At 42.2% G+C, this 26,410-nt stretch overlaps 1 protein-coding gene across 1 annotated transcript in view; it reads right to left on the reverse strand.

Moving 5' to 3' along the window:
• The window catches only part of PODXL (podocalyxin like), a 148,064-nt gene that overhangs the window by 19,300 nt on the left and 102,354 nt on the right, over positions 1–26,410 (reverse strand). Inside the window, exons 3-4 of the mRNA XM_082253521.1 lie at positions 25,852–26,186; positions 21,534–21,602 (exon numbers count right to left, since the gene is read on the reverse strand). Coding sequence (XP_082109647.1) covers positions 21,534–21,602; positions 25,852–26,186 — 404 coding nt within the window. The remainder of the gene's footprint in view (positions 1–21,533; positions 21,603–25,851; positions 26,187–26,410) is intronic.

Consider the following 26,410-nt stretch of genomic DNA (forward strand, 5'->3'; position numbering starts at 1 on the left):
GTGTGAAAAAAATGATAAAAATGTCATGTGGGTACAAGGTTGCATGACCGTTCAATTGTCATTCAAAGTACGACATCGCTGAAAGCTCATAATTTGCCTGGGCAGAGAGTGCCCGGTAGGCAAGTGGTTAGAAATGAATAAAATAGCGTTTTTCTGTTTGTGGTACTCAGATGTGTAGTTTTGCTTTAAACACGCGCTTCATTTTTCTTCCAAAAACAAAAGTCATGCATAGATCAATAGCTGCCCTTACTATACTTTTTAACTTTATTTTGTCTAGCTTAGCAATGCTGCTAAATGTGTTATTTGTATCACTGGATTTGCCTTTAACGGGGAACTTCATATCTTTTGTTTGGGTGATGAGAAATAACATTTTCCAGCAGTGCTTATCTTCTGAGAAAAACTTTGTAAGGAAAAAAACCCTTTTTTATCCAGCTGCTGTTTACTGACAAAATATTGTGCATTGCTATGGAGATTAGTATGGCCTGGAAAGGGTAATGGAGACAGCCATAAATCTTCAACTGTTGGTAAAGCTATCCGTGTTCACATACCCTTCATATATTATTACACAATCAGACATGAGATTCATGAACTTAGAAAGACTCATTTTAAAGTACGGCATATGTAAACCCACACCATGTAAAACAACCCATTCAATTTAAAACAGAAATCAAAGGCAAAACATTTGTGTATACATAAAAAAAAAACATATAAACACTTCTTTTCCTCCTTTTTGATCACATACCCTCTGTTCTCAGCTGCATAAGGAGCTCTGAGAGCTAGGGAAGGAGACACCGTAGCACACTGGTTTTCCCAGTGAATGGCTTAACGAGGGGGGGGGGGGATTTCAGGACAAGTCTGATCATTGGAGGCACGCTAAGTTCTCAGCACATCCAGAAAACTCATCACGCTGTGCTTTCATGCCTAGTATGGTCAGTTTTTCATCAGAGAGTAGAGGGACTGGCAAGAACACCAGGTATTTCACACAAAGAAAGCAATGCAAAGAGAACAGAACACGCTTCCATTCAAGTAAATGGTACAGCAGGTACATTTCAGGAATATGAAATGTTGGGTTAACATATTCCTTAACTGCCCACAGACTTTAGAGTGGTGGGTTGTGCAGACATGAACTGAGTGTACTCAGAAAAGGCTCTGTTAAAGGGTTTGAGATCCTCTATTAAAGAGCCACCCTGTACACCTCTGATTCCACATGCCTGCTTGATGTGTGCGGACTTCGCTCCCTCAGCTCCCAGACGGGACATATCCCCGGATGATCTGTTACCCTTAAATACTTTATATACTTGACACCTTATTGTAAGTCATACTTTGATTGGTTTGAGAACTTGTGCCTATTGGATATATACTGTTGTTCAAGTATGTACATTCTTTCTAGATGCTTGAATTATGCCTACTCCTGATGAAGCTAAATTTGTTCACGAAACGCGTTGAGTTCAACACAGGCAATCTCATTATTACAAGCCTATATATGCAATCAAGTGCTTCATGACCGTATTTACTCTTTTATTTTGCATTTTTATCAATATTTCATTACCATGATAATATTGTTTTATTTTGTATCGTTATGGTTTTACTTACATCTATATTTGTACCATTCATCTTTATCCCCATGTTATGGGTTACAGATTCAACAACATTGGTTCTATATTTATGAGTCTGTGGATTTTTACAATTGGTTTACATACTTTAATAAACCTACTATGATATCATATATTCGTTTCTTTACTTTCATGCAATCTTATCAGTATACATTAGCTGGTCACTATTCACATAAAGTCCCACTTTTATGTTTGTCCTTTTGCTTCATTGCACACAGGGATGGAGACTCTGTTGGTCAGAACATTGGTTCTATATTTTTGATTCTATGGATTTTTACCATTGGTTTACATACTTTAATAAATCACTCTATCTGCCCTGCTGAGGTTTGCAGATATCAGAGGACTAGTAATGCTTTTATGATTTTATACAATGTGAGTGCAATTTTATTTTATTTTTATTGTTTCCAATAAAGCTACACTTAGATGGCGGTGCCTGCTGCTCTTTCTTTAGTAATAAGGGTGTACTGCAACCGAGGTACTGATATAAAATGGTAGTGATGCTTAGGGATATGGTGCATTTTCATTAAACTGCCTAAACGCCAAGTCCTGGTAAATGGTATTTCTTCTTTATATTTGACCTGTAAGTGCAGCTTGGCAAAATCTACAAGCAGCGTCACTGGAGAGGAGTGTAGCAGGAAGATGACATCCACTTAAAGTGGATGTAAACCCAATCCGATTTTATGAAATTTGACCTGGGCACATATATCTGTAGTGTTTAAACATCTCTCTCCAAAGCCCTAAGTCCCGTGTCTTTCTGCTGTTATGTTATCAGCATGATAACTTCTGATAAGTTCTCCGACAAAGGAGATAAAAGCAGCTAAAAATTTGTGTCGGGGTGGGTTCAAAAGGATAGATTAGCAGAGAGCTTGTCTTGTCACAGCATAGCTCTGAAAGTATCTTTCTTCCTCTGACTATGGAGGGGGGTTGGGGGGTAGGGTGCCTCTTTCCTCCAATCAGCTGTGTGAATGCCAAGAATCCACTCATACTGCTGGATAAGAAAGTAAAAATTCTAACACAATGTTAGAATTCTAAGGAGTATAAAAAGCTGAAGACAGCAGATATACATGTAAAACTTATGTAGGGAGATTTGATTCATCCCTGTGTATCATCTGAGGCTATTCACTGCACTGGGTATAGGAGAGGGTTTACAACCACTTTAACGGAGGTAACTGCAGGAATTAAAGTGGTTAAGTCAACACAATAAAAACATTACATCCCCTCTGTACCATAATGTTATGGGCCCCTGTGTCTGTGTTATATAAAAAAGCTGCTTATCTGTACCTACAGTATACCAGAGCATCTCCCGGCGCTCACATGACTCCTCGGCTCTCTCCTCTCTCTGGCTGACAGCTATAGTGGGCAGGGCCGAGCACTCCCACTGACGTCAGGGAGGAGAGAGAAGAGAGCCGAGGAGTCATGTGAGTGCCAGGAGATGCTCTGATATAGGTACAGATCTGCAGCTATGTTATATAACACAGACACAGGGGATGTTTTTATTGTAGTTATCATAGCAGCAGGATGGGGGGGGCATGCACGGGACGGGAGGAGGAGAGAGCCGGCAGGTCACGTGAGAGGCGATTGGCGCTCTAAAAACTGGTAAAGAACTGGTTATAAAACACAGACACAGGGATACACAAGGTTATTAAACAGATGGATAGTATAAAACATTCGATGAAACTACAGCAGCAGGAGGAGAGGGCGTGGGCATTGACACAGAGCAGACAGACAGAGAGGGGGGGGAGAGCAGGACAGAGAAGGACAGGAGAGCTGCGGATAACGGAGGCATGTAAAATGACCACGGTGTCAGGGCTCAGCAGTCATGATAAACCATGGTCAGTTTACAGAGGGGAGGGTATAGCCAGGCAGGATTAGTCAGGTTTTTTTGGGTGATAGAAGGGCCCAAATTACACAGCACAAGCACTATGCTGTTATTCATGCCTTAAGGGAACAAGATCTGTTTTTTTTTTTTTTTAGGGTAACAAACACTTTAACCACTTACCGCAAACTGGCGTAAATTAACGTCAGCAGACTTTGCGGGGTTATACCGGGATGATGCCTCTAGCTAGAGGCATCATCCCGGTACTGTGGTTTAAAGCCGACGGTCGGCTTTCCGCCGGTAACGACCGATGCGGCTCAGGAGCCGCTCGATCGTTACCTGGGGGGGCGGGAGGGGACGTTCCCCCCCCCTCCCGCCGCCTTCCGTGGCTTTGCTCGGGGCTCCCGTCCCACCGGGAGCCCCGAGCACCCAGCCGGCACGTCCGCCGGCTGGATGGAGTCCCGATGAATGTCGGAAACGGCATCGATCGGGTCTCCGATGACGTAACCCGGAGGCGGCGTCCATGACGTCACTTCCGGGTTACTGTGCTGCAAAAGGTGGCAGTTTTGAAAAACGGCTGTATGCAAAAATGCCGTTTTCTGCGTTTTGCATACAGGGAAGTGTAGTGGAGGGGTCTAGGGTCTTTTAGACCCTCGATCCCTCCATAAAGTGTACCTGTCACTACATATTGGTGTCACAAGGGATGTTTACATTGCTTGTGACAGCAATAAAAGTGATCAGATTTTTTTTTTTTTTTTTTAAAACTGTAATAAAGTTTAACCGGTTGCCGACCGCCGCACGACTATATACTGCGGCGGTCAGCCCCGGCCAGGCAGAGTGACGTATCGGTACGTCACTCGCCTGTCACTGACTTGCGAGCCTATCGCGGGCGGGCGCGCGCCCGCCGAGGCGCGCGCCCGCCGCGGCTCTTTCACAGACAAGTCAGTGCGTGTGACCGGCGGACTCGATGTCCGCCAGTCACACTGCGATCGCTCCTGTGAAGGGAGAAAGACAGAGCAGCTTGTGTAAACAAGCTGCCTGTCAGTTCTCCCTGTGTAAAAGTGAAGATCTGTCCGTTCTACTATGTAGAACGGTTGATCTTTGCTTTTACACCAATAGGAATGTCCCTACACAGTTAGAATCACGCCCCTAGGACACACTTAACCCCTCCCTGTCCAATAAAGTTAACCCCTTCCCTGCCAGTGTCATTTTTGCAGTAACAGTGCATATGTATAGCACTGATTACTGCAGTAATGTCACTGGTACCCCCAAAAGTGTCAAAAATGTCAGTCAAGGGTCCGATCTGTCCGCCGCAATGTCGCAGTACCGAAAAAAAATCGCAGATCGCCGCCATTACGCGTTAAAAAAAAAACACCAAAAATGACAAAAATCTTTCCCTTTGTTAGTAAACGCGATAACTTTTGCGCAAACCAATCAAAATACGCTTTTTGCGATTTTTTTTACCAAACATAGGTAGCATAAAACAAATTGGCCGAAAAATGTTAAAAAATTTTGATTTTTACTTTTTTTTTTGGGGAATTTCATATAAAAAAAATGTGAAAAATATTGTTATTTTTGCAAAATTTACGCTCTTTTTTTGTTTATAGCGCGTGATCAAAAAATCGCACAGGTGATCAAATACCACCAAAAGAAAGCTCTGTTTGTGGGAAAAAAAGGACGTCAAATTCGTTTAGGTACAGCATCGCACGACCGCGCAATTGTCCGTTAAAGTCACGCAGTAAAAAATCGCAAAAAAAACCCTGGTCCTTTAGCAGCCAAATCCTCCGGGGCTTAAGTGGTTAAATAAAATAAAAAATAAATAGGAAAAAAAATAAAAAAATTTAGCCGCCCCCGTCACCGTTAGCTCGCGCACAAAAAAAACGTATGCGCAAGTCAAGCCACGAATGAAATCGCTGTTCAAACCCCACATGTGAGGTATCGCCGCGATCGCTAGAGCGTGGGCAATAATTTTAAAAAAAGAGCTACACTCTAACTCTAAACTGGTAACCGTTAAATAAATTTAAAGCGTCGCAGATTGAGATCTCTATTGACCGTAGTTTGTCGCCATCCCACAGGGGGGGGGGGCGCAATTTTAAACCGTAACATGTTGGGTATCTATTTACTCGGTGTGACATCATCTTTCACAATATACAAAAAAAATGGGCTAACTTTACTGTTTAGTATTTTTTAAATGCAGTGAAAGGTGATTTTTCAAACTTTTTCCAAAAAAATTGCGTTTTAAAGACCGCTGCGCAAATACCGCGTGACAAAAAATTTTGCAATGACCGACATTTTATTCTCCAGAGTCTTTGCTAAAAAAATATATATAATGTTTGGGGGTTCTAAGTAGTTTTCTAGGAAAAAATACTAGTTTTAACTTGTAAACAAAAAGTGTCCGAAATAGGGCTGGGGCTTAAGTGGTTAAGGCGAATGCCAGCTAGCTCAAGGGCCACACACAGATATAAGATGGTTGTTAGATCTGCTCAGGTTATGCAACTATCATTGCATCCGATTGGGCATGCTTTACAAAGTAAACGATTTTTATTGGCAGTTTCTGCAAATCATACCAAACTCAAGAACTGAAATTCTTCCTGTCTCATTACCAATATATTACAGAATAACACAAATAAACACAGGCATGTATAGGTAACTATTGGGTACAGGTATACAGTACATATTTAGGTATGTATACTGATGGCTGAAACTTGCTTTTAAATAAAATGTTACTGCTTGTAGGGCAAAAAAAAGATATTTCAGCAGGGAGTTTCTGACACTTCCTGTTCCCCCAATATGCTGTCCCACTCATTACCAAAATATACCGGGCTTTTAGAAAAACATGGCAGGATGTTTAAACGGAATGTAGCCTTTTCAATGTTTTATCTAGATATACATTTAAAAGAGATAAACCAGATGTTAAAAAAAAAAAAAGATTAAAGTGAGATTTAAAATCAAAATGCCTTTAAAATTATTCATACATCTTAAAGCTTTTGTTACCCCAACACTTCCTATTCCTGATATGTGCCTGTTGTACCATGTACTTGTATGAGAAAGTATCCTGTTCTCTTTGTAATGCTTCCTTTGTGTGAAATCCCTGGTGTTCCTGCCAGTCCCTCTGCTTTCCAATTAAAAACTGACCACACTAAACAGGAGAGAACATCGTGCTCAGTTCTCTAGCTGTGCTGGAACTCAGTGCACTCTTCTCCAATGATCAGACTTGTCCTGACACACCCCCTGCAACACAACCATTCACTGGCAAGCTCGGTGTGCTGCTGCTTCTTCTTCTTCTCCCCCCCAGCTCCCATGAAGCTGAGAACAGAGGGAATGTGATCATAAAAAAAGGGAAAAGCGTATTTATAAATGTTTTTTTTTTTTATATTGATACAAAAATGTTTTGCCTTTAATTTCTATTTTAACCTGGATGGATTGTTTAAGCCTCGGTTTCCACTAGTGCGGCTACGAAGTTGTGCTACTTCTAGCACGACTTCGTAGCAAAAGTAAACAGCGGCTTCAGTTAGACTTGTCCCTCATATATAGAGGGAAGTCGCGCTCAAAAGTAGTACATGATTTACTTTTGAGGTCGCGGCAACTGAAGCCGCGGCAGTGGAAACGGTCCCCATTGAAAACAATGGGTTTTGACTTGCTGTGCGACTTGACATGTGTCAAGTCGCACCACAAGTCGCACTAGTGGAAACCGAGCCTTACAAGGTGATTGTTTACAATCCCTTTAATGCATTGCTAATAGCTATTTATTATTGGCTGTCACACTGTCAGGATACACCACATTTTCAGAACATATGTAATCTGTCATAACAGAATATGTCACCTGTCAGAATAGCTGAAGTTGGATAAAGACATTTGACAGTATGTCAGGATAGTTTACGTTAGTCATACTATATCACGATAGTTGAATTATATATATGCCATGACGTCTGATTAAACCATATGCTAGTTATGTAAAGATATATCAGACTGTCCATTAACATCAGTATGTGGAAAATCTTCACAATTTGACAGTTGTCACTTTCACAATCTGTGATTGGTCAGCTTCATTCAAGTAATAATGGAATAATGTAGTAGCCGATAAGTGCCTTAGCTTTACAAAAGCACCCAAGAAGGACTGGAATCTATCTAGTAATTCATACTATCATGGCATTGTTTTGGCAGCAAAGGGCGCCTGCACAACTTCTTGCTAATGTACTTGAATTCTGAAAATGTGCAATTTAACCAGAGTTCATTAAATTCTCTGGTGTCCTTGCATACATTTAATTACAACTACAAATGATGCAGAGCTTCATGTATAAGGCAAGCGTAGCAAACACTAAACCATATTTCTCAGCCATAAACTAGATCTGCCGATTTTTATTGTTTACTTTTATTTTATTCCATAGCTTTATGAGATCTACTTTCATTGGTCATTTTACATTGAACCCTATTCATTCCTATTATAACCAGCAGATGGCAGTGTAGCACAGTTTGTCTTTGTTACAGCCCTCTACTTTGATTTATAGGGTAAGCCTCATGCAGAAAGTGGAGTTATAAGAACTGGCATTTATACTCTCCTTTTCATTCTCCTATATTGTTTATAAAACACTAAAGGGATAATAGAATAGGATTATAAAGCGCTAAAGGGATAATAGTAGAATAACTTCTAAGTTATTCCATGGGGGCAGTTTTATGTGTGAGGGTTTACGATGCCTTTCCCTCCAAGGAAAAGCTTATTTAGAAACAGTGAATTCCTTACAACTACCCTGTAAGCCAATAATCTGAAAACTATCCGCACCTGCTGGGTAGCAGACAGTTGTAAGGATTGTATTATGACCAGTGCTAGTACCAATGATGTATATACTGTAGATAAACAGGCACAAAAGTTGTATTCAGCTTTAAACAGGTTGGCTGATAACTCTAGCTAAGAAGTTTGGATTTAGACTTTTCCCAAAAGGTTTATAAATAAACTTAGTAATGCAAAAAGTGTATTTTTCTGAAATATTTGTGCAACTATAAACCTCTAAAGTAGATTTTTCCCGTGTTAGTTTTAATAAACCAAGTTGTGTTCCGAAATACAATAGATATGGGGTGTGAATATTGCTTTAGCCACAATAAAGATACATACATCTACACTATATTACCTAAAGTATTGGGGCGCCTGTCTTTACACGCACATAAACTTTACTGGCATCCCAGTCTTAGTTCGTTGGGTTCAATATTGAGCTGGCCCACCCTTTGCAGCTATAACAGCTTCAACTCTTCTAGGAAGGCTGTCCACAAGGTTTAGGAGTGTGTCTATGGGAATGTTTGACCATTCTTTCAGAAGCGCATTTGTGAAGTCAGGCACTGATGTTGGACAAGAAGGCCTGGCTTGGAGTCTGTGCACTAATTCATCCCAAAGGTGTTATATTGAGTTGAGGCCAGTCAAGTTCCTCCACCCCAAACTCGCTCATCTATGTCTTTATGGACCTTGCTTTGTGCACTGGTCCAAATCATTTGGTGGAGGGGGGATTATGGTGTGGGATTGTTCTTCAGGGGTTGGGCTTGGCCCCTTAGTTCCAGTGAAGGGAACTCTTCAAAGGGTTGTAAAGTCAGAAAGTTTTTTTTTATCCTCTATGCATTAGGATAAAAAGCCTTCTGTGTGCAGTAGCCCCTCTCAGCCCCCTTAATACTTACCTGAGCCCCATCTCTATCCAGCGAAGTCCACAAGTGCTTTAGCCATGTGGAACTCTTTCTTCTGATTGGCTGAGACACAGCAGTGGCGCCATTGTGGTGCAGTGTTAATTTTGGCAGAAAATTTCAATTTAGTTTTAGTCTTAGTCTTAGGACTAAAATGGCATTTTAGTTTTAGTCCCATTTTAGTCTTCTGCAAGTGTTTTAGTTTTAGCCGTATTTATTCGACTAAAACGTCCTACATTTTAGTAGACTAAAACTCATTTTAGTCACCTATAATCTAATGGGTGTAGTTCAATTGTAATTTGTAATGCATTATTTAAGCATTTCTCTACAATTTCCAAACTCATTATATACTACTGCTGGTCCTGGAGTGAAAAATCTAATATGTTATTATTTATGGTATTAAGCTTTGAGCATGCACCAGTGTTACTTTTGGCAGCAAATTTCTATTTACTTTTAGTTATAGTCTTTTGCCTAAAATGCCATTTTAGTTTTAGTCGCATTTTAGTCTTAAGACTAAAATGCCATTTTAGTTTTAGTCGTATTTTAGTCATCTGAATTGTTTTAGTCGTATTTTAGTCGACTAAAATTGTGTTAATTTAGTCGACGAAAATGTTTTAGTCGACGAAATTAACACTGTTGTAGTGTTGAGTGATCCTTTCACAGTTTCTTGGTGGAGGTCTGTCTGCATGTTATTTTGCTGCACATTTTGATATCAAGTTACTACACTATGAATTTTTTCCAATTCTTTCAATGTTCATGCTGGAGGATCACCGCCTTGTTCTCCTGCTACTGAATTGACAAAGAAACATAGAAACATAGAATGTGTCGGCAGATAAGAACCATTTGGCCCATCTAGTCTGCCCAATATATCTGAATCCTATGAAAAGTCCCTGGCCCTATCTTATATGAAGGATAGCCTTATGCCTATCCCATGCAGGCTTAAACTCCTTCACTGTATTTGCAGCTACCACTTCTGCAGGAAGGTTATTCCATGCATCCACTACTCTCTCAGTAAAGTAATACTTCCTCATATTACTTTTATACCTTTGCCCCTCTAATTTAAAACTGTGTCCTCTTGTGGTAGTTTTTCTTCTTTTAAATATGCTCTCCTCCTTTACCGAGTTGATTCCCTTTATGTATTTAAAAGTTTCTATCATATCCCCTCTGTCTCTTCTTTCTTCCAAGCTATACATGTTAAGGTCCTTTAACCTTTCCTGGTAAGTTTTTTCCTGCAATCCATGTACTAGTTTAGTAGCTCTTCTCTGAACTCTCTCTAGAGTATCTATATCCTTCTGGAGATATGGCCTCCAGTACTGCGCACAATACTCCAAGTGAGGTCTCACCAGTGTTCTGTACAGCGGCATAAGCACTTCTCTCTTTCTACTGCTTATACCTCTCCCTATACATCCTAACATTCTGCTGGCATTTCGTGCTGCTCTATTACATTGTCTTGCCACCTTTAAGTCTTCTGAAATAATTATTCCTAAATCCCTTTCCTCAGATACTGAGGTCAGGACTGTGTCAAATATTCTATATTCTGCCCTTGGGTTTTTACGCCCCAGGTGCATTATGTTGCACTTATCCACATTAGATTTCAGTTGCCAGAGTTCTGACCATTTTTCTAGTTTTCCTAAATCCTTTTCCATTTGGGAACATCAACCCTGTTACATATCTTTGTGTCATCAGCAAAAAGACAAACCTTAACATCGAAGCCTTTTGCAATATCACTTATGAAGATATTAAACAAAATAAGTCCCAGTACAGATCCCTGAGGTACCCCACTGGTAACATGACCTTGTTCTGAATCTTCTCCATTGACTACAACCCTCTGTTGTCTGTCACTCAGCCACTGCCTAATCCACTCAACAATATGGGAGTCCATGCTCAATGACTGCAGTTTATTGATAAGTCTTCTATGTGGGACAGTGTCAAAAGCCTTACTAAAATCTAGATATGCAATGTCTACTGCACCTCCACCGTCTATTATTTTAGTCACCCAGTCAAAAAAATCTATAAGATTTGTTTGACATGATCTCCCTGAAGTAAACCCATGTTGTTTTTCATCTTGCAATCCATGGGATTTAAGATGTTCCACAATCCTATCCTTTAATAGGGTTTCCATTAATTTGCCTACTATTGATGTCAGACTCACTGGTCTATAGTTGCTCGATTCCTCCCTACTACCTTTCTTGTGAATGGGCACGACATTTGCCAATTTCCAATCTTCCGGGACGACTCCTGTTACTAATGATTGGTTAAATAAATCTGTTAATGGTTTTGCCAGCTCACCACTAAGCTCTTTTAATAATTTTGGGTGTATCTCATCAGGACCCTGTGACTTATTTGTCTTTACTTTAGACAGCAATCTTAGAACGTCTTCCTCTGTAAAGACACATGCATCAAACGATTCATTAGTCATCCTTTCAAGTGGAGGTCCTTCTTCTTTTTCTTCTGTAAAAACTGAACAGAAGTATTCATTAAGGCAGTCGGCTAGCCCTTTATTCTCTTCTACATACCTTCCGTCCTTTGTTTTTAATTTAGTTATTCCTTGTTTTAATTTCCTTTTTTCATTTATATATCTGAAGAATGTCTTATCCCCCTTTTTCATAGACTGAGCTAGTTTTTCTTCTGCCTGCACTTTAGAAGTTCTTATAACTTGCTTGGCCTCTTTCTGCCTAATCTTGTAGATTTCCTTATCTTCATTGCTCTGGGTTTTTTTATAATTACAAAATGCTAGCTTTTTATTTTTAATGATTTGGGCCACTTCTGCTGAGTACCACAGTGGTCTCTTCCTTTTTTTGCTTTTACTGACAAGTCTAATGCAATTTTCTGTTGCCTTCAATAATGCACCTTTTAAGTAGTCCCATTTCTCCTGGACTCCATGTAATCCGTTCCAGTCTGATAAGGACTCATTTATGACTAATTTCATTTTTCAAAAGTCTTGACTTTTGAAGGTTCAGGAAAACCAGCTACTAGAGAGGATTTATTGACAGGCGTACTTGTTTTCTCTATCTGGTAAGCAGTTAGAAGTTGATGATTGATCGTTTGATCTACTCTAACTAGCGGCGCATATGAACATTTTTCTACCTTTTTACATTATTGTCAATTTTTGTATTTTGCTGGCAGTTTTTTTCAGGACTGATTCTAAATTGTTTTATAGCGCAGATTTATCCTATTACACTTCTCCTGCTGCTGTCAATCAAATTCAGTTAGCCAATCAGGACAGAGAGGGGGCGGGCCGAACAATAGCCTTATGTCTGAATGGATACACGGAGCTGCGGCTTGGCTCGGGTGCCCTATAGCAGACTGCTTGCTGTGGGGGCACTCAACAGGAGGGAGGGGACAAGAGCTTCAGCCAGGGACCCGAGAAGAGGAGTATCCAGGCTGTACTGTGCAAAACCAACTGCACAGAGGAGGTAAGTATAACATGTTTGTTATTTTATTAGAAAAAAAAAAATAGACTTTATAATCATTTTAAGGCATCAGCATACCAAGACATTTTGGACAATTTTATGCTCCCAAATTTGTGGGAACAGTTTGGGGTTAGCCCTTTCTTGTCCCAACATGACTACGTACCTGCGGGAAACCCCTCTGACAGCTGATGAGGCATCCCTTGTGAAGGACGGGGCAGATGGCTTGTTAACTTGCTTGACTTATTGACATCCCGACCAACAGGAAATGCAAGCGTTTCTTGGCGAGAGTGAAATTCCCCCAGGCAGAAGCGGTGGATGCACTCATCTTTGAGTGGGTCTGTACCCTAGCATACGTATTCCCACCAATACCTTTGATTCCCAAGTTACTCTACAGAATACGCAAACACCAAGGGGTGGTGATAGCAATCATTCTTTGTTGGCCCCGCATGCCGTGGTTCCCACTACTATAGTCCTTGGCATTGAAACCCCCAATCCTACTACCAGGAATACCAGATCTCCTCCAGCAAGGTCAGTTGTGTAATGCAGATCCTACCAGGCTTCATCTTGCTGCATGGAGATTGAGAGGAGAAGGCTAGAGGAGGCAAGTTGCTCAGTCTCAGTTATTGAAACCTTGCTAAAGGCAAGGGCGGCAGCGATGAAGAATACCTACTCAATGATATGGGAAAAGTTTGCCACCTTAGCCGAGTCCAGAGAGTTCAACCCATTAATGCCACGGTAATCACCAGTGCTGGAATTCCTTCAGACATTCCTTGAACTAGGCCTACAGGCAAGCACACTCAGAGTCCAAGTCTACGCCCTTTCAGCCCTGTCAGGTGTTAGGTGTGGGATGGGCTAACCAGCAGTTATGCCAATTCCTGAAAGCTTGCAGTAGAGTTTGTCCGCAAAGAAGATCATTTGTTCCTCCATAGGATTTACAGATGTCCAAACCTCCCTTTTCAGGGGACCAGGTAGCCTCCTTGTGGAATATGACGATGAAAGCAGTTTTTTTCACTGCCATTACATCATGTAGAAGAATATTGGATATTCAGGCCTTAGGATACAAACCTCCTTATTGTTGCCATTTACCGGATAGGGTGATATTAAGAACTCTACCACAACATCTGCCGAAGGTAAACAAACCATTTCACCGGAAACAGAACATTGTTCTCACAACAATGCGGAGAGACAAATCTAATCAGACACACGAGTTAGATGTTGGGTCTACCTTGGAAGTATACATACAGAAGACAGCTCCTTTCAAAAGAGCAGAAAACCTGTTCATCATCCCAGGTGGGACAAGAAAAGGGCTAGCAGCATCTACCAGAACACTGGCATTGTGGCTGGTAAAGACCATCAAGAGGGCTTATGAGGCAAGACATTTAGAACCCCCAACCGACTTGAGGGCTCACTCAACGAGAAGCCTAGCGGCATCCTGGGCAGAATTCAGGGGTGTATCTCCGGAAGTGATATGTAGAGCCACAACTTGGTCTACATATAGCACATTTTTGTCTCACTATAAAGTGGATCCAGTGGCCTTAACTAATGTAGACTTTGGTCGTTTTGTACTAACCGGAGTTAATGTAACGCTCATGCGTTTTTGTTAGTGGATGGATTTGCAGCTGCAGAATTGTCACACTCAGTAGTCGTGTAGAGATTCTGTTGAACAAACATATCCAACTCTCAGGACTTCATCACTGTGCACAGCCTGTTTATGCAATATACATACACTTAATCTGATGTTAATGGAGGGATAGTATATGTGAGAGTATATAGGTGAGAGACAGGCTATAGTATGGTGAGCACCTAGGAGTAGTATTAGGAGAGTGTTTAGGTGATTGTAGTAAGCAGATAGGTTCTAATGTCAAGTATAGTGCAGATGGTAGGGGACAGCAGATGGAGTATACAAGACAGAGTAACCTAGTGCAAGGATAGTTGATGGTAGTCCCAAGAGCTAACAGTCTATGCAGATGATAGGAAATAGCTTAGATAGAGATAGTCCTGGTATATGCAGTAGATGACAGTAGAAGTGCAGGTTAGTAAGGAATCCCCTGTGGGGTACTTATTACTAGATAGGTAGTAGTAACAAAGTTCAGTAGTGAGAGGTGATCCAGTAGCGAGATACGGATCGGCAGCGAGGTTCCGGTTCAGTTCAGGCAAAGGGAATAGCCAGCAGCTCCAGCTTCGCAAGAGAAGGTGCGGTGAACATGCGGTTTGAACGAGCAATGAGTGAGAGAAAGTCGGCGATTGAAATAGCCGCTCATAGCGGCGCTCGGCGATGATGTCATTGCCCTTAAAGGTGTATGCGTCCCATTTGGATAGCAAGATGGGACGCAATATTAAGAGAGAAATGTGGAAATAAGGGTACCAGAGGTACCAGAACATTACAGTACCCCCCCCTTAAGGCCGGCTCCGGAAGGCCTCTAGAACTGTTTTTTCCGGGTATTTCGAGTGGAAATTGCGAATCAGTCTAGGGGCATGTATATCGGAGGTATCCAGCCAGGTGTCATCTTGGGGCCCATAGTTCTTCCATCGTACTAGATATTGGAGTCTTCTTCTATGGATACGGGAATCCAGAATCTCCTTTATCTCAAATTCTTCTCCACCTTCAACTTGTACAGGAGGTGGAGGTGATATGGTAGGCCTTATTCCTTGGTTAGGAACATGGGGCTTTAGTAGCGACACATGGAAGATGGGATGTATCTTGAGGTCTGTTGGCAATGTGAGTTGTACTGCAGCTTTTCCAATAAGCTTCTTTATTGGGAAAGGTCCCAAGAATAGAGGTCCAAGTTTTTTTACTAGGGATCTTTAATCTCAGATTTTTTGTAGAAAGCCAGACAAGATCCCCAATGGCATATTGGGGAGAGTGTTTCCTACGGAGGTCGTAGTACCTCTTTTGTTGGCTATGAGCATGTGAGATGGTATTGTTGAGTAATCCCAGGGAATCCTTTATCTGGGCAAGATAATCAGATGCCACTGGATTACTTGATGGCAAGATACGTGGTGGAAGAAGTGTGGGATGAAACCCATAGTTTAAGTAGAATGGACTTTGTTTAGTAGTGCTGTGGGTCGCGTTGTTATAGGCGAATTCCGCCAGCGGGAGGAGATCCACCCAATCGTCCTGTAGATATGAAGTATAGCAACGTAGATATTGCTCAATGCACTGGTTAACTCTCTCTGTCTGTCCGTTGGTCTGAGGGTGGTAAGGAGAAGTAAGTTTACGCTCTATTCGTAGTATCTGACATAGAGCTAGCCAAAACTTTGAGATGAATTGTGAACCACGGTCAGACAGCAGTGTTTTTGGAATACCATGTAACTTAAAGACATGTTTCACAAGTAATTCCGCTGTTTGTTTGGATGAAGGTAGTCTTCGGATAGGAGTGAAATGTGCCATCTTGGTCAGATGGTCCACTGACACTAAGATGGTGTTGAATCCTTTGGAAGGTGGTAGTTCCACTATGAAGTCTAAGGATACCACTTCCCACGGAACCTGGGGTATTGATAAACTACAAAGTAGACCCGATGGTTTCGTATTGTCAATTTTAGACCTTGCACAGATATCGCAAGATGAAACGAACTTTTTTACGGTTGTCTTCATGTCTGGCCACCAAAACTGCCTAGAAAGTTGATTGAAAGTTTTAGTCATACCCATATGTCCTGCCATAGGTACATCATGCGACAATTCCAAGATCTTGGTTCGCATAGTAGGGGGTATGTATAATTTATCGTTGTAGTAAAGGAAGCCTTCTGCGTCAGCATTTAGTTGTGGTGGAGGTGAATCCAGTCCTATGCTGTGCAAAATCTCCTCCTTCAGGGAACGAACGACGCCGACAATACGTTCATGTGGTATTATAGGAACTGAGGGAACCTCGGTGCAATCATTCTCGGCTAATCGTGAAAGCGCATCCGCTTTTTTATTTTTGTCTGCAGGTGTGTAGGTTACTAAAAAATTAAATCTCAAAAAGAATAACGACCACCGTACCTGCCAGTGGGAAAGAGTTCTATTAGTCCGAAGGTATTGAAGGTTTTTGTGATCAGTATATATAAGGATTGGCAATTGAGTACCCTCAAGTAGATGTCGCCAATTCTCTAGTGCCAGTTTTATGGCTAGCAACTCTTTCTCACCTACTGGGTAATTCACCTCGGGGCTGCTTAATGACTTTGAGAAGAAAGCAACTGGGTGAAGAGGTGAGGTGTTTGTTGGTCGTTGTGAGAGAACTGCTCCTACTGCCATATTTGACGCATCTACCTCCAAGATGTATTGAAGGGATGGGTCTGGATGGCGTAGTATAGGAGCAGAAGTAAAGCTTGATTTCAACAGACAGAAAGCTCCATTTGCTTCTTCTGACCATTTGAATGATTTTTTTGTGCTTGTGAGTTGTGTGAGAGGTTTCACAATCGCAGAGAAGTTCTTAATGAACTTCCTATAGTAGTTAGAGAATCCGAGGAACCTTTGTAATGCTTTGCGAGTGGTTGGCACAGGCCAATCCAGAATGCAGGATATTTTGCTCATGTCCATTTTGATTCCATTTTTAGATATAATGTATCCTAAGAATAGTACTTCCTCTTTATGGAATAAACATTTTTTTGATTTAACATATAAGTTATGTGCAAGTAGTCTTGACAACACAAGTCTTACATGTTTTATGTGCTCAGGTAAGGAATGAGAATAAATAAGTATATCGTCCAAATATACTACAACACAAACATCAAGCAAGTCTCTGAATATCTCATTTATAAAACGTTGGAAGGCTGCGGGAGCATTACACAACCCAAATGGCATCACAAGGTACTCAAACAGTCCGTATCTGGTTCTGAATGCTGTCTTCCATTCATCCCCCTCACGGATTCGAATTAAATTGTATGCCCCTTTTAAGTCCAATTTTGAAAAGTAGGAAGCTCCTGTTCGATAAGTTCAGGAATAAGAGGTAAAGGATAACGATCCTTTATTGTAATGGTATTTAATTGTCTGAAATCAATGATAGGCCTAAGACTAGAATCCTTATTGCGGACAAAGAAGAGTCCAGCAGCAGTGGAGGAAGTAGATGGTTCAATGAATCCTTTTGCCAAGTTTTCATCCAGATATTCCTTGAGATGAGAGAGTTCATCTTGTGAAAGAGGATAGACGTGACCGAAAGGCAACTTACTATTAGGGAGTAGATCGATACAACAATCATAGTCCCTATGGGGAGGCAACACTTGAGCGTTTTTCTCAAGGAAAACCTCCGATAAATCCTGATAACATTTTGGTATAATGTCATCCGACACCACAGATAGGATCCTACCATATGGGGGGAGATTACACGTAGTTTCGCAATAGTGAGAAGAGAAGGCTAGCGTTCTTGTTTTCCAATCGATGATTGGTTGATGTATGTGTAACCAAGGAAGTCCCAAAATAATGGGAAAATGTGGTGAGGTTAATACATCAAAGGTGGTGGTCTCCACATGAGACTTGTCAGCAGTTACAAGGAGTGCCTGTGTCTGATTGGTGATGGGACCGGAGGATAAAGGGGTACCGTTAATAAAACTAACAGAGACAGGTTTGGGTTTTGGAACAATAGGTATTTTATTTAAGGAGACAAAACAAGTATCAATGTAGTTTCCACAAGATCCAGTGTCGATCATAGCCTTGGTGGTGATCCTAGTTTGGTCCCACTGCAATGTCAATTGAACAAAAAGATAAGGATTAGAAAAGGAAGTTGTTAGTCCCCCTAGCAAGACATTTGAACACTCACCCTCTTTTTTGCGGACAAGGGGACAGCCGCTTATCAAATGAACCGAGGATGCGCAGTACATGCAGAGATGTTCGGTTTTCCTCCTGGCACGTTCGGAAAGGGTCAAAGGTGGGCGTATCATTCCTACCTCCATAGGAGTAGGGTCAGCAGGCGACATCCGAGAAGGACTGGAAAATGGTAAGCCCATCTTCTCAGCCTTTCTTTCTCGCAGTCGTCTGTCAATATTGATACTGGTCTGCATCAGGCCATCCAAAGTGCCAGGTAAATCCGCTCAGGCGAGCTCGTCTTTAACGGCCTCTGATAGGCCGAGTCTGAACTGCGTTCGCAAAGATGTGTCGTTCCACCCTGAATCAGGGGACCATCTTTTGAAATTTGCCACGAAATCTTCAACAGGTCTCCTTCCTTGTTTTAAAGCCCTCAATTGGGTATCAGCAGTACTCTGCCTATTGGGGTCTTCATATAAACTAGCGAGTTGCGCTAGGAATAAAGGATAGGAGTTAAGGAGTGGGTCATCTTTTTCAAAGAGAGCGTCTGCCCAAGCCCGGGGTTCACCCGTCAGATAGGAGATAATGGTACAGACTTTAATTTGGTCAGTGGTGTAGGTCAGAGGTTTTAACAAGAAAAGCAATCGACATGCGTTTCTAAATTCACGAAATTTACTCCGATCACCAGTAAACACTAGAAGAGGGTTTATCTTAGGCTCACGGGACTGAGCAACAGAAAGCTGCGTGAGACGGCCAACCTGCTGTCTTAAAGCCTGATTTTCGTTTTTTACCTCTGTAAGAGCAAGGATCAATGCATCTACTTGCTGTTTTAATTGTAGTACCTGAGTGGGTAATTCTGCTGAATCCATAATTTTTTTTATGGCTCGTTCAATCTGTAACGCTCATGCGTTTTTGTTAGTGGATGGATTTGCAGCTGCAGAATTGTTACACTCAGTAGTCGTGTAGAGATTCTGTTGAACAAACATATCCAACTCTCCGGACTTCATCACTGTGCACAGCCTGTTTATGCAATATACATACACTCAATCTGATGTTAATGGAGGGATAGTATATGTGAGAGTATATAGGTGAGAGACAGGCTATAGTATGGTGAGCACCTAGGAGTAGTATTAGGAGAGTGTTTAGGTGATGGTAGTAACCAGATAGGTTCTAATGTCAAGTATAGTGCAGATGGTAGGGGACAGCAGATGGAGTATACAAGACAGAGTAACCTAGTGCAAGGATAGTTGATGGTAGTCCCAAGAGCTAACAGTCTATGCAGATGATAGGAAATAGCTTAGATAGAGATAGTCCTGGTATATGCAGTAGATGACAGTAGAAGTGCAGGTTAGTAAGGAATCCCCTGTGGGGTACTTATCACTAGATAGGTAGTAGTAACAAAGTTCAGTAGTGAGAGGTGATCCAGTAGCGAGATACGGATCGGCAGCGAGGTTCCGGTTCAGTTCAGGCAAAGGGAATAGCCAGCAGCTCCAGCTTCGCAAGAGAAGGTGCGGTGAACATGCGGTTTGAACGAGCAATGAGTGAGAGAAAGCCGGCGATTGAAATAGCCGCTCATAGCGGCGCTCGGCGATGATGTCATTGCCCTTAAAGGTGTATGCGTCCCATTTGGATAGCAAGATGGGACGCAATATTAAGAGAGAAATGTGGAAATAAGGGTACCAGAGGTACCAGAACATTACAGTTAACAGCGAAACAATTACTTCAGCATACCCTCACTTGTGGTTCTTTTGGGCGTGCTACATCCCATACGTGTATGCTGTCATGCTTGTGTCAGGAAAACAGAAAATGTAATACTTACCTGACGGTAATTTTCCTTTCCTCATGCATAAGCAGGAGAGCATACAGGCCCCTCCCTTGGGGGGCTTCGCATTTGAGTCTAGCTACAAGAATGCCGCCTTCGTTTAGGGGAGAAGACTCATTTATCTAGTATAACCAGTCCTGATTGGGCAAGGGGCGGAGCCTACCCATATGTGTATGCTGTCATGCTTTAGCATCAGGAAAGGAAAATTACTGTCAGGTAAGTATAACATTTTTTCCGTTGTATAGATGATTTTTATACGGTTTGCAGATATTTATTTATGCCTTATAATTTGAACGCACTTTATTTAAGGAGAGCGCTGCACTTTTTTGTGACTATATAGAGTTTAGGAGTATTTAGGAGCTTTCAGCATTTTTTTCTCCCAAAAATACAAAATAAAAAAACATATTTTTTTTTTCCTGCTTCTAAACGCTGAAGCTTACAAAATACCTCTAAATAAAAATATTGTGCATGGACACATAGGATAATACTCTTTGCTTCTAGAAGCAGAAAACAAATGCTAGCACATTTTTTTTAAAGCTAGTGTGCATGGAGCTTTAGCCAGGTCCTTTAACTAGCCAGAGGTTTACTCAGCTCAACAAACTCCTTCCCAGGGCTTTTTTTCTCAGAGAATAGGTGCAGGAACTCCTCCTATCTGAGTCACCCCTTGACTCCGTCCCCTACCCACCCCCGAGCACTATTCCTTGGTTTCACCTCCTACCCACCTCCCAGTACCACCCCTTTTAGAGAATTAACGATAACAAGTAAGGCAATATAATAGATCTAGAAACAATGGACATCCCAACGACAATAGATCCACCCCTGCAACAATGGACTTCCAACATCCAGCATCAATAGACTCTCCAGCAGCCAGTAGCATCAGACCCCTCCCTCAACAGTAGATCCCTCCCAGCAATGATTGATTCCCTGCAACATGATACCCCACCAGAAACAACAGACTTCCCCTGCAACAATAGACCCTCTGCGCAAATAGATCCCGTCCAGCAGCATATAGGTCCCCTCCAGCAATAGATGCCCAAGTAGCCAGCATCAATAGACCCTCCAGCAGCCAGCAACTAAGACCCCTCCCTCAACAATAAATCCCTCCCAGCAACAACTGACCCACCAGCAACAAAAGACCCACCCCAGCAACAATAAATCCCTTTGAGCAACAGAAGACCTCCCCAGCAACAATAGACCCCCATCCTCGGCAAAAATAGATCCCCTCCAGCAGCAATAGATTCCCTATTAGCCAGCATCAGTAGACCCTCCAGCACACCCCAGCACCCCTTGCCATTACATACATTCAGTTCTGGAGGTGCCGGTACTGCGTTCCCGCTGAAAAAAAGCCCTGCGTCCTTCCAGCTAAAAGTAAAATATTACTTTTGCTTGGACTGACCTAAGCATCACCAATCTATTTAACCAGTGTTGGATTCAATGTTAGTTTCAGACACCAAAAAAAAAAGAAAAACATATTACTTATGGTACTTACGCAAATTGCTGAGCCTTTCATGTTTATCTTGACATATGATATCGGGTTTGTTATATTTGTGCATCTCACCTTGAGGGAAATAAAGTACATATTTTATTAATTTGAATTATGAAACGCAAAGTCTGATAGTTTGTGTTTACTTGTTGTAAATGCTTGCAATGCTTTCTGAAATGAAAAACAGAGCATATTTTTTTTATAGTGTTTACCTGCCTCAATCCAAAGCACCTACTGTGCTTTCTGTCTACTCTCTCATTCCTCTACTGTGTGCATGAGACATTTTTGACAGTCTAAAGCCCCGTACACACGTACCGATTGTCGGCCGTAAATATTCGGCCGACGACCGATCGGCCGATTTCAGGCTTGTTAGTATGATGCTTCCGACAGCCGACAGCGCATTTTCGGCCGAACAGAATCTGTCGTGCAGGCATTAAAATATTTGTTGGCCAACACCAGAACGGCCGATTGTTCGCCAGTCAGTACAGATTTCGGCCGACAGACAGCAGATTTGCAAGACTGGGCATGCTCAGAAAAGAAAAAAGACACGGAAAGTTAACCATCACATGGCATCACTTCTGCATTCGGCTGTTGTTGGCCGACAAAATTAGTGTGCAGTCTTTTGCACTTTTCAACAGACACGACAGCCCTGGACAAAAGACGGCCGATCGTTCGGCCGACGATCAGTACGTGTGTACGGGGCTTTACTCTATGCTAACACCAGACAATCCCAGGTGATGGCCCTGCATTCCCTCCAGCACACAGCAGATAACTGACAGCCTCAAATGTGCACGTTTCCCTACCTGCATATGACTATGTAGAAGGGGGAATGTCCTTTTCCTCCACTCATGTCTCAGATTACACTCAGCTCCCTGCTCCATGCTGTGCAGTGTGTGACACATCAGATCCCCCACCTCCCTGCCTTACAGAGTTTAGAAATATGTGCTTAAGGAGGCTGTAGAGAAGAGAAGGCTGCAGATAAACAGGTACAACTTATGTGGGAGGATTTGTTTTATCTCTGTGTATCACCTGAGGCCAGTCAGTATTAGTAAGGCTTTACAACCAATTTAAATCCCATTTATAATCCTAGGCATGCAGTGACTGATCTTTTGTACCACTTGTAGTAACCACTGGCATGTAGACCTGGTTATACTGAAATATTTACATATTAGTATTTATATGAACGGATTCCTATTCTAACGATGAACTTCAAGCAAACCACTGAAAACACAATTAAAATACAAAAATAGGAGTTGCTCTCTTGCAGAATTTGTATTTCCTGTCTTTAGATTTTCACAGCCCTATTAAAAGGGCAGAGGCAGGTTGTTGACCTGACTTTTCTCTACTGCAGATTTGCAATACAGCCTGTTACTGGATGGTGAAGGAACAGCAGCAGACTGATAAGCTCACCCTCTGCTCTTCCCTCCTGTCAGCATGTTCACTGTTGCACATGTATATGCAACACACCTGAATGACCTCTACTAGCTCTCCTATCAGTCTAATTTCTACTGTATGGGACATTACAAGAGGCTGAACTGTGTCCCCCTACACAGATGCCGATATCTAACACACCCACTGCTGAGCTGCATGTTAGCTATCACCATCTGTGTGTACCTACCATTAAATATCTATGAACTTAATCAGAATGTAGCAGAGTTTACTGAGATTGTGAGGAAAATTAAAAAGGAGAGGTTAAAGTGAAGTAAAGATAAATGTTATTCATGAATTTAATTGAATCATTTATTTTCTATATCGCTTTTCTCCCTGGGGACTCAAAGTTCTTAGGTGGTGAGGCAGCCATATTGGACGCTCTCAGTTGAGCCAATTAACTTATTAGCATGTCTTTGGAGTGTTATCCACTGGGGCTCCACCAGGTTTTCCAGAACTATCACTAATAGAATATAGTATAACACATAGCTGTGTGCACAGGGTGTGCCGGGCTTGCCTGGGCACACCCTAATCACCCTGTGTGGTGCTGATTCCCACTACTTCCTAGTGCCCCCCCCGTCTCCTCCCCTGCAGTGCTGCCAGCTTCCCTCCTCTCCCGCCTGCTGCTGCGAGGATGTTTCAGGGTGGATGGATGAATGCATGAACACAGTGAGTGATCTGTACAGATCGCTCCTGTGTTCATTCTTAACTGAAGCATAGTAAACTATTTACTATGCTTCAGTTTGGAAATGAACAGGAAGCCGCTCAGCACAGAGCACTTCCCATTCATTCACAGTGCAGCTGAGGCTACAGAGAAAGGAGATAGGGAAGCTCTGTCCTCAATTCCTTTCTCTCTGTTTAGAGTGACCCTTGATATTTTACCAAAGCCCCACCAACGGGGCTCCCTAAAAGAAATTGTAAAAAAAATAATAACAATAAAAACGACTGACACCATCCACTGCGCTACTGACACCAATATCTGCTCTGCTGACATAGTTACATAGTTACATAGTAGGTGAGGTTGAATAAAGACAATAGTCCATCCAGTTCAACCTGTGTAGGTGTGTGTGGCTGTAATCATCTCACATACCCCTGAATGTTCTGATCCTTGAGATGTAAGTCTAAGAGTCTTTTGAAAGCCACCATACTTCCCGCAGAAACCACCTCTTGTGGTAGAGAATTCCACAATCTTGTAGCCCTAACAGTAAAGAACCCCCCACGTTGCCTGAGGTTAAAACGCTTCTCCTCTAATCGCATTGTATGCCCTCGAGTCCTCATGCAATCCCTTCGAATGAACAGCTTTTTTTCTAAGCTGGGATCCCCATTAAGATATTTATAAATTGCTATCATGTCCCCCCTCAGACGTCTCTTCTCCAGGGAAAATAAATCGAGTGATTGTAGACGCTCTTCATAGTCAAGGTCCTCCAATCCCCTAATTAGTTTAGTTGCCCTTCTCTGGACTCTCTCCAGCTCCAACACATCCCTCCTGAGGACTGGCGACCAGAACTGGACAGAATACTCCAGATGCGGTCGGACCAGAGTTTTAAAAAGTGGAAGGATTATAGTCTTATCTCTGGAATACATCCCTTTCTTTATGCATGCTAATATTCTGCTGGCTTTGGCAGCTGCCGCTTGACATTGCATGCTGTTGCCTAATCTATCATCAACCAAGACTCCCAGATCCTTCTCCATTTTTGATTTCCCCAAGGGTTCCCCTCCTAACGTGTATTGTGTTTTTATGTTTTTAGTCCCCAAGTGCAAAACCTTACACTTCTCCACGTTAAACCTCATTTGCCATGTCGTTGCCCACTCTGTAATTTTGTCCAGGTCATTCTGTAGGATATCTGCTTCATTTATACTAAATGTGATCATCCTGTGATCGCTAGAGCCCAGGTTGTCCTAGACTCCTACCTCCGAGATTATGTCTGGGTCATTAGTGATCAATAGATTCAGGACTGCATTTTCTCTAGTCGGAGAATCCACCAACTGTGACATGTAATTATCCAGTAAGGTTTCCGTGAATAGGCGGGCCTTCTGTGAGTGCGTAGTCCCCTCATCCCAGTCAATGTCGGGATAATTGAAGTCCCCCAATATGATGACTGATCCCAATTTTGCCACTTTACTCATTAGTGCTAAGAATTCCAGCTCTACCTCCTCCCCTTGGTTAGGTGGCCTATAGCAAACCCCCACAATTACTTTCCCCTTTTCTCCTTCCCTATGGAGTTCAACCCACACAGATTCTAAATCCATGCTCATCCCATCCGTAATGTCACTCCTTTCTATCACCTTTATATTGTTCTTGACATAGAGACATACCCCTCCCCCTCTTTTTCCTACCCTGTCCTTCCGGTACACCGAATACCCTTGGATATTGGCCAGCCAGTCATGTGAGGGGTCGAACCAAGTCTCTGTTATTCCCACAAGGTCTATGTCCTCCTCATGTACTAATATTTCCAACTCATCCATTTTATTAGCTAGGCTCCTGGCATTAGCATATACCCCTCTTAGTTTTACGGAAGTTAATCGCATTTGGCGGTTATGTTTATTCCTGTTTCGTCTGAGATTTTCCCGCACAAACCTGCCAATTGACATTGTGGACCTACTGTCGCTGCTGACCCTACAGCTGCCTTCAGTCCTCTGCTCCCTCCCTCCTGACTCTACTTCTGAGCCCTCCCCCCCGTCTCCTAGTTTAAAAGCCCCTCCAACTTGGTGGCCATCTTTCTCCCCAAAAGAGCTGTACCGTCCCCATTAAGGTGCAGCCCATCCTTACTAAAGAGACAGCATCCACTGCTCTGCTGATATACATGTATATGTGTTTGTGCTCTGGGATGCACACCCTAATCCAATAGCCTGTGCACACCATTGTTATAATATACGTATGATTTGTTTGGTTTACCTCAATATTTTTCATTGGCTTTTTTTCTTTATTAATCTCAATGGTCTTCGGTGACGTGATATCCTCACGAGTAGTTAATCCAGCTTCTGTTGCAGGAACTAAAGGAGAGCTGCTTGGGAGCTTAGCTGTCACGGACTTAGAAGTCTGTTGAGTTTTGCCTGCTGTGGTTGGAGACGTCGTCTTTGAAGGTGGTGATGCTGATGAACTTAATGTTGGTGTACTTATGGTAGTGACTTTGGGAGCCTCAGGAACTATAGGCATTGTGGTTTCAGTGACTTTAGCTGAAGGGGTAGACTTCAAGCTGGTTGTGGTAGCGTTGCTTATCTGGGACGTCTCTGTGGAAAGTCGGAATACAAGTACATGTTTACAATTATGATATTGAAATGACAGTAAGGGCCCATTCACATGACTGTATCTGGCCTTATAGCTCTAATTCCAACATATTTCCCTGCCAGGGAGCCCGCAGTTGATGCATTCAGAGCCTTGTTTAAGTTAATGGCTGTATGCAGGTCTATGCTTCTATACACAGGTACCTATGTAAACTCACATATGCATAAGG

Source organism: Pelophylax lessonae, assembly GCF_965119305.1.
Source record: "Pelophylax lessonae genome assembly, chromosome: 4".
Lineage (NCBI taxonomy): Eukaryota > Metazoa > Chordata > Amphibia > Anura > Ranidae > Pelophylax > Pelophylax lessonae.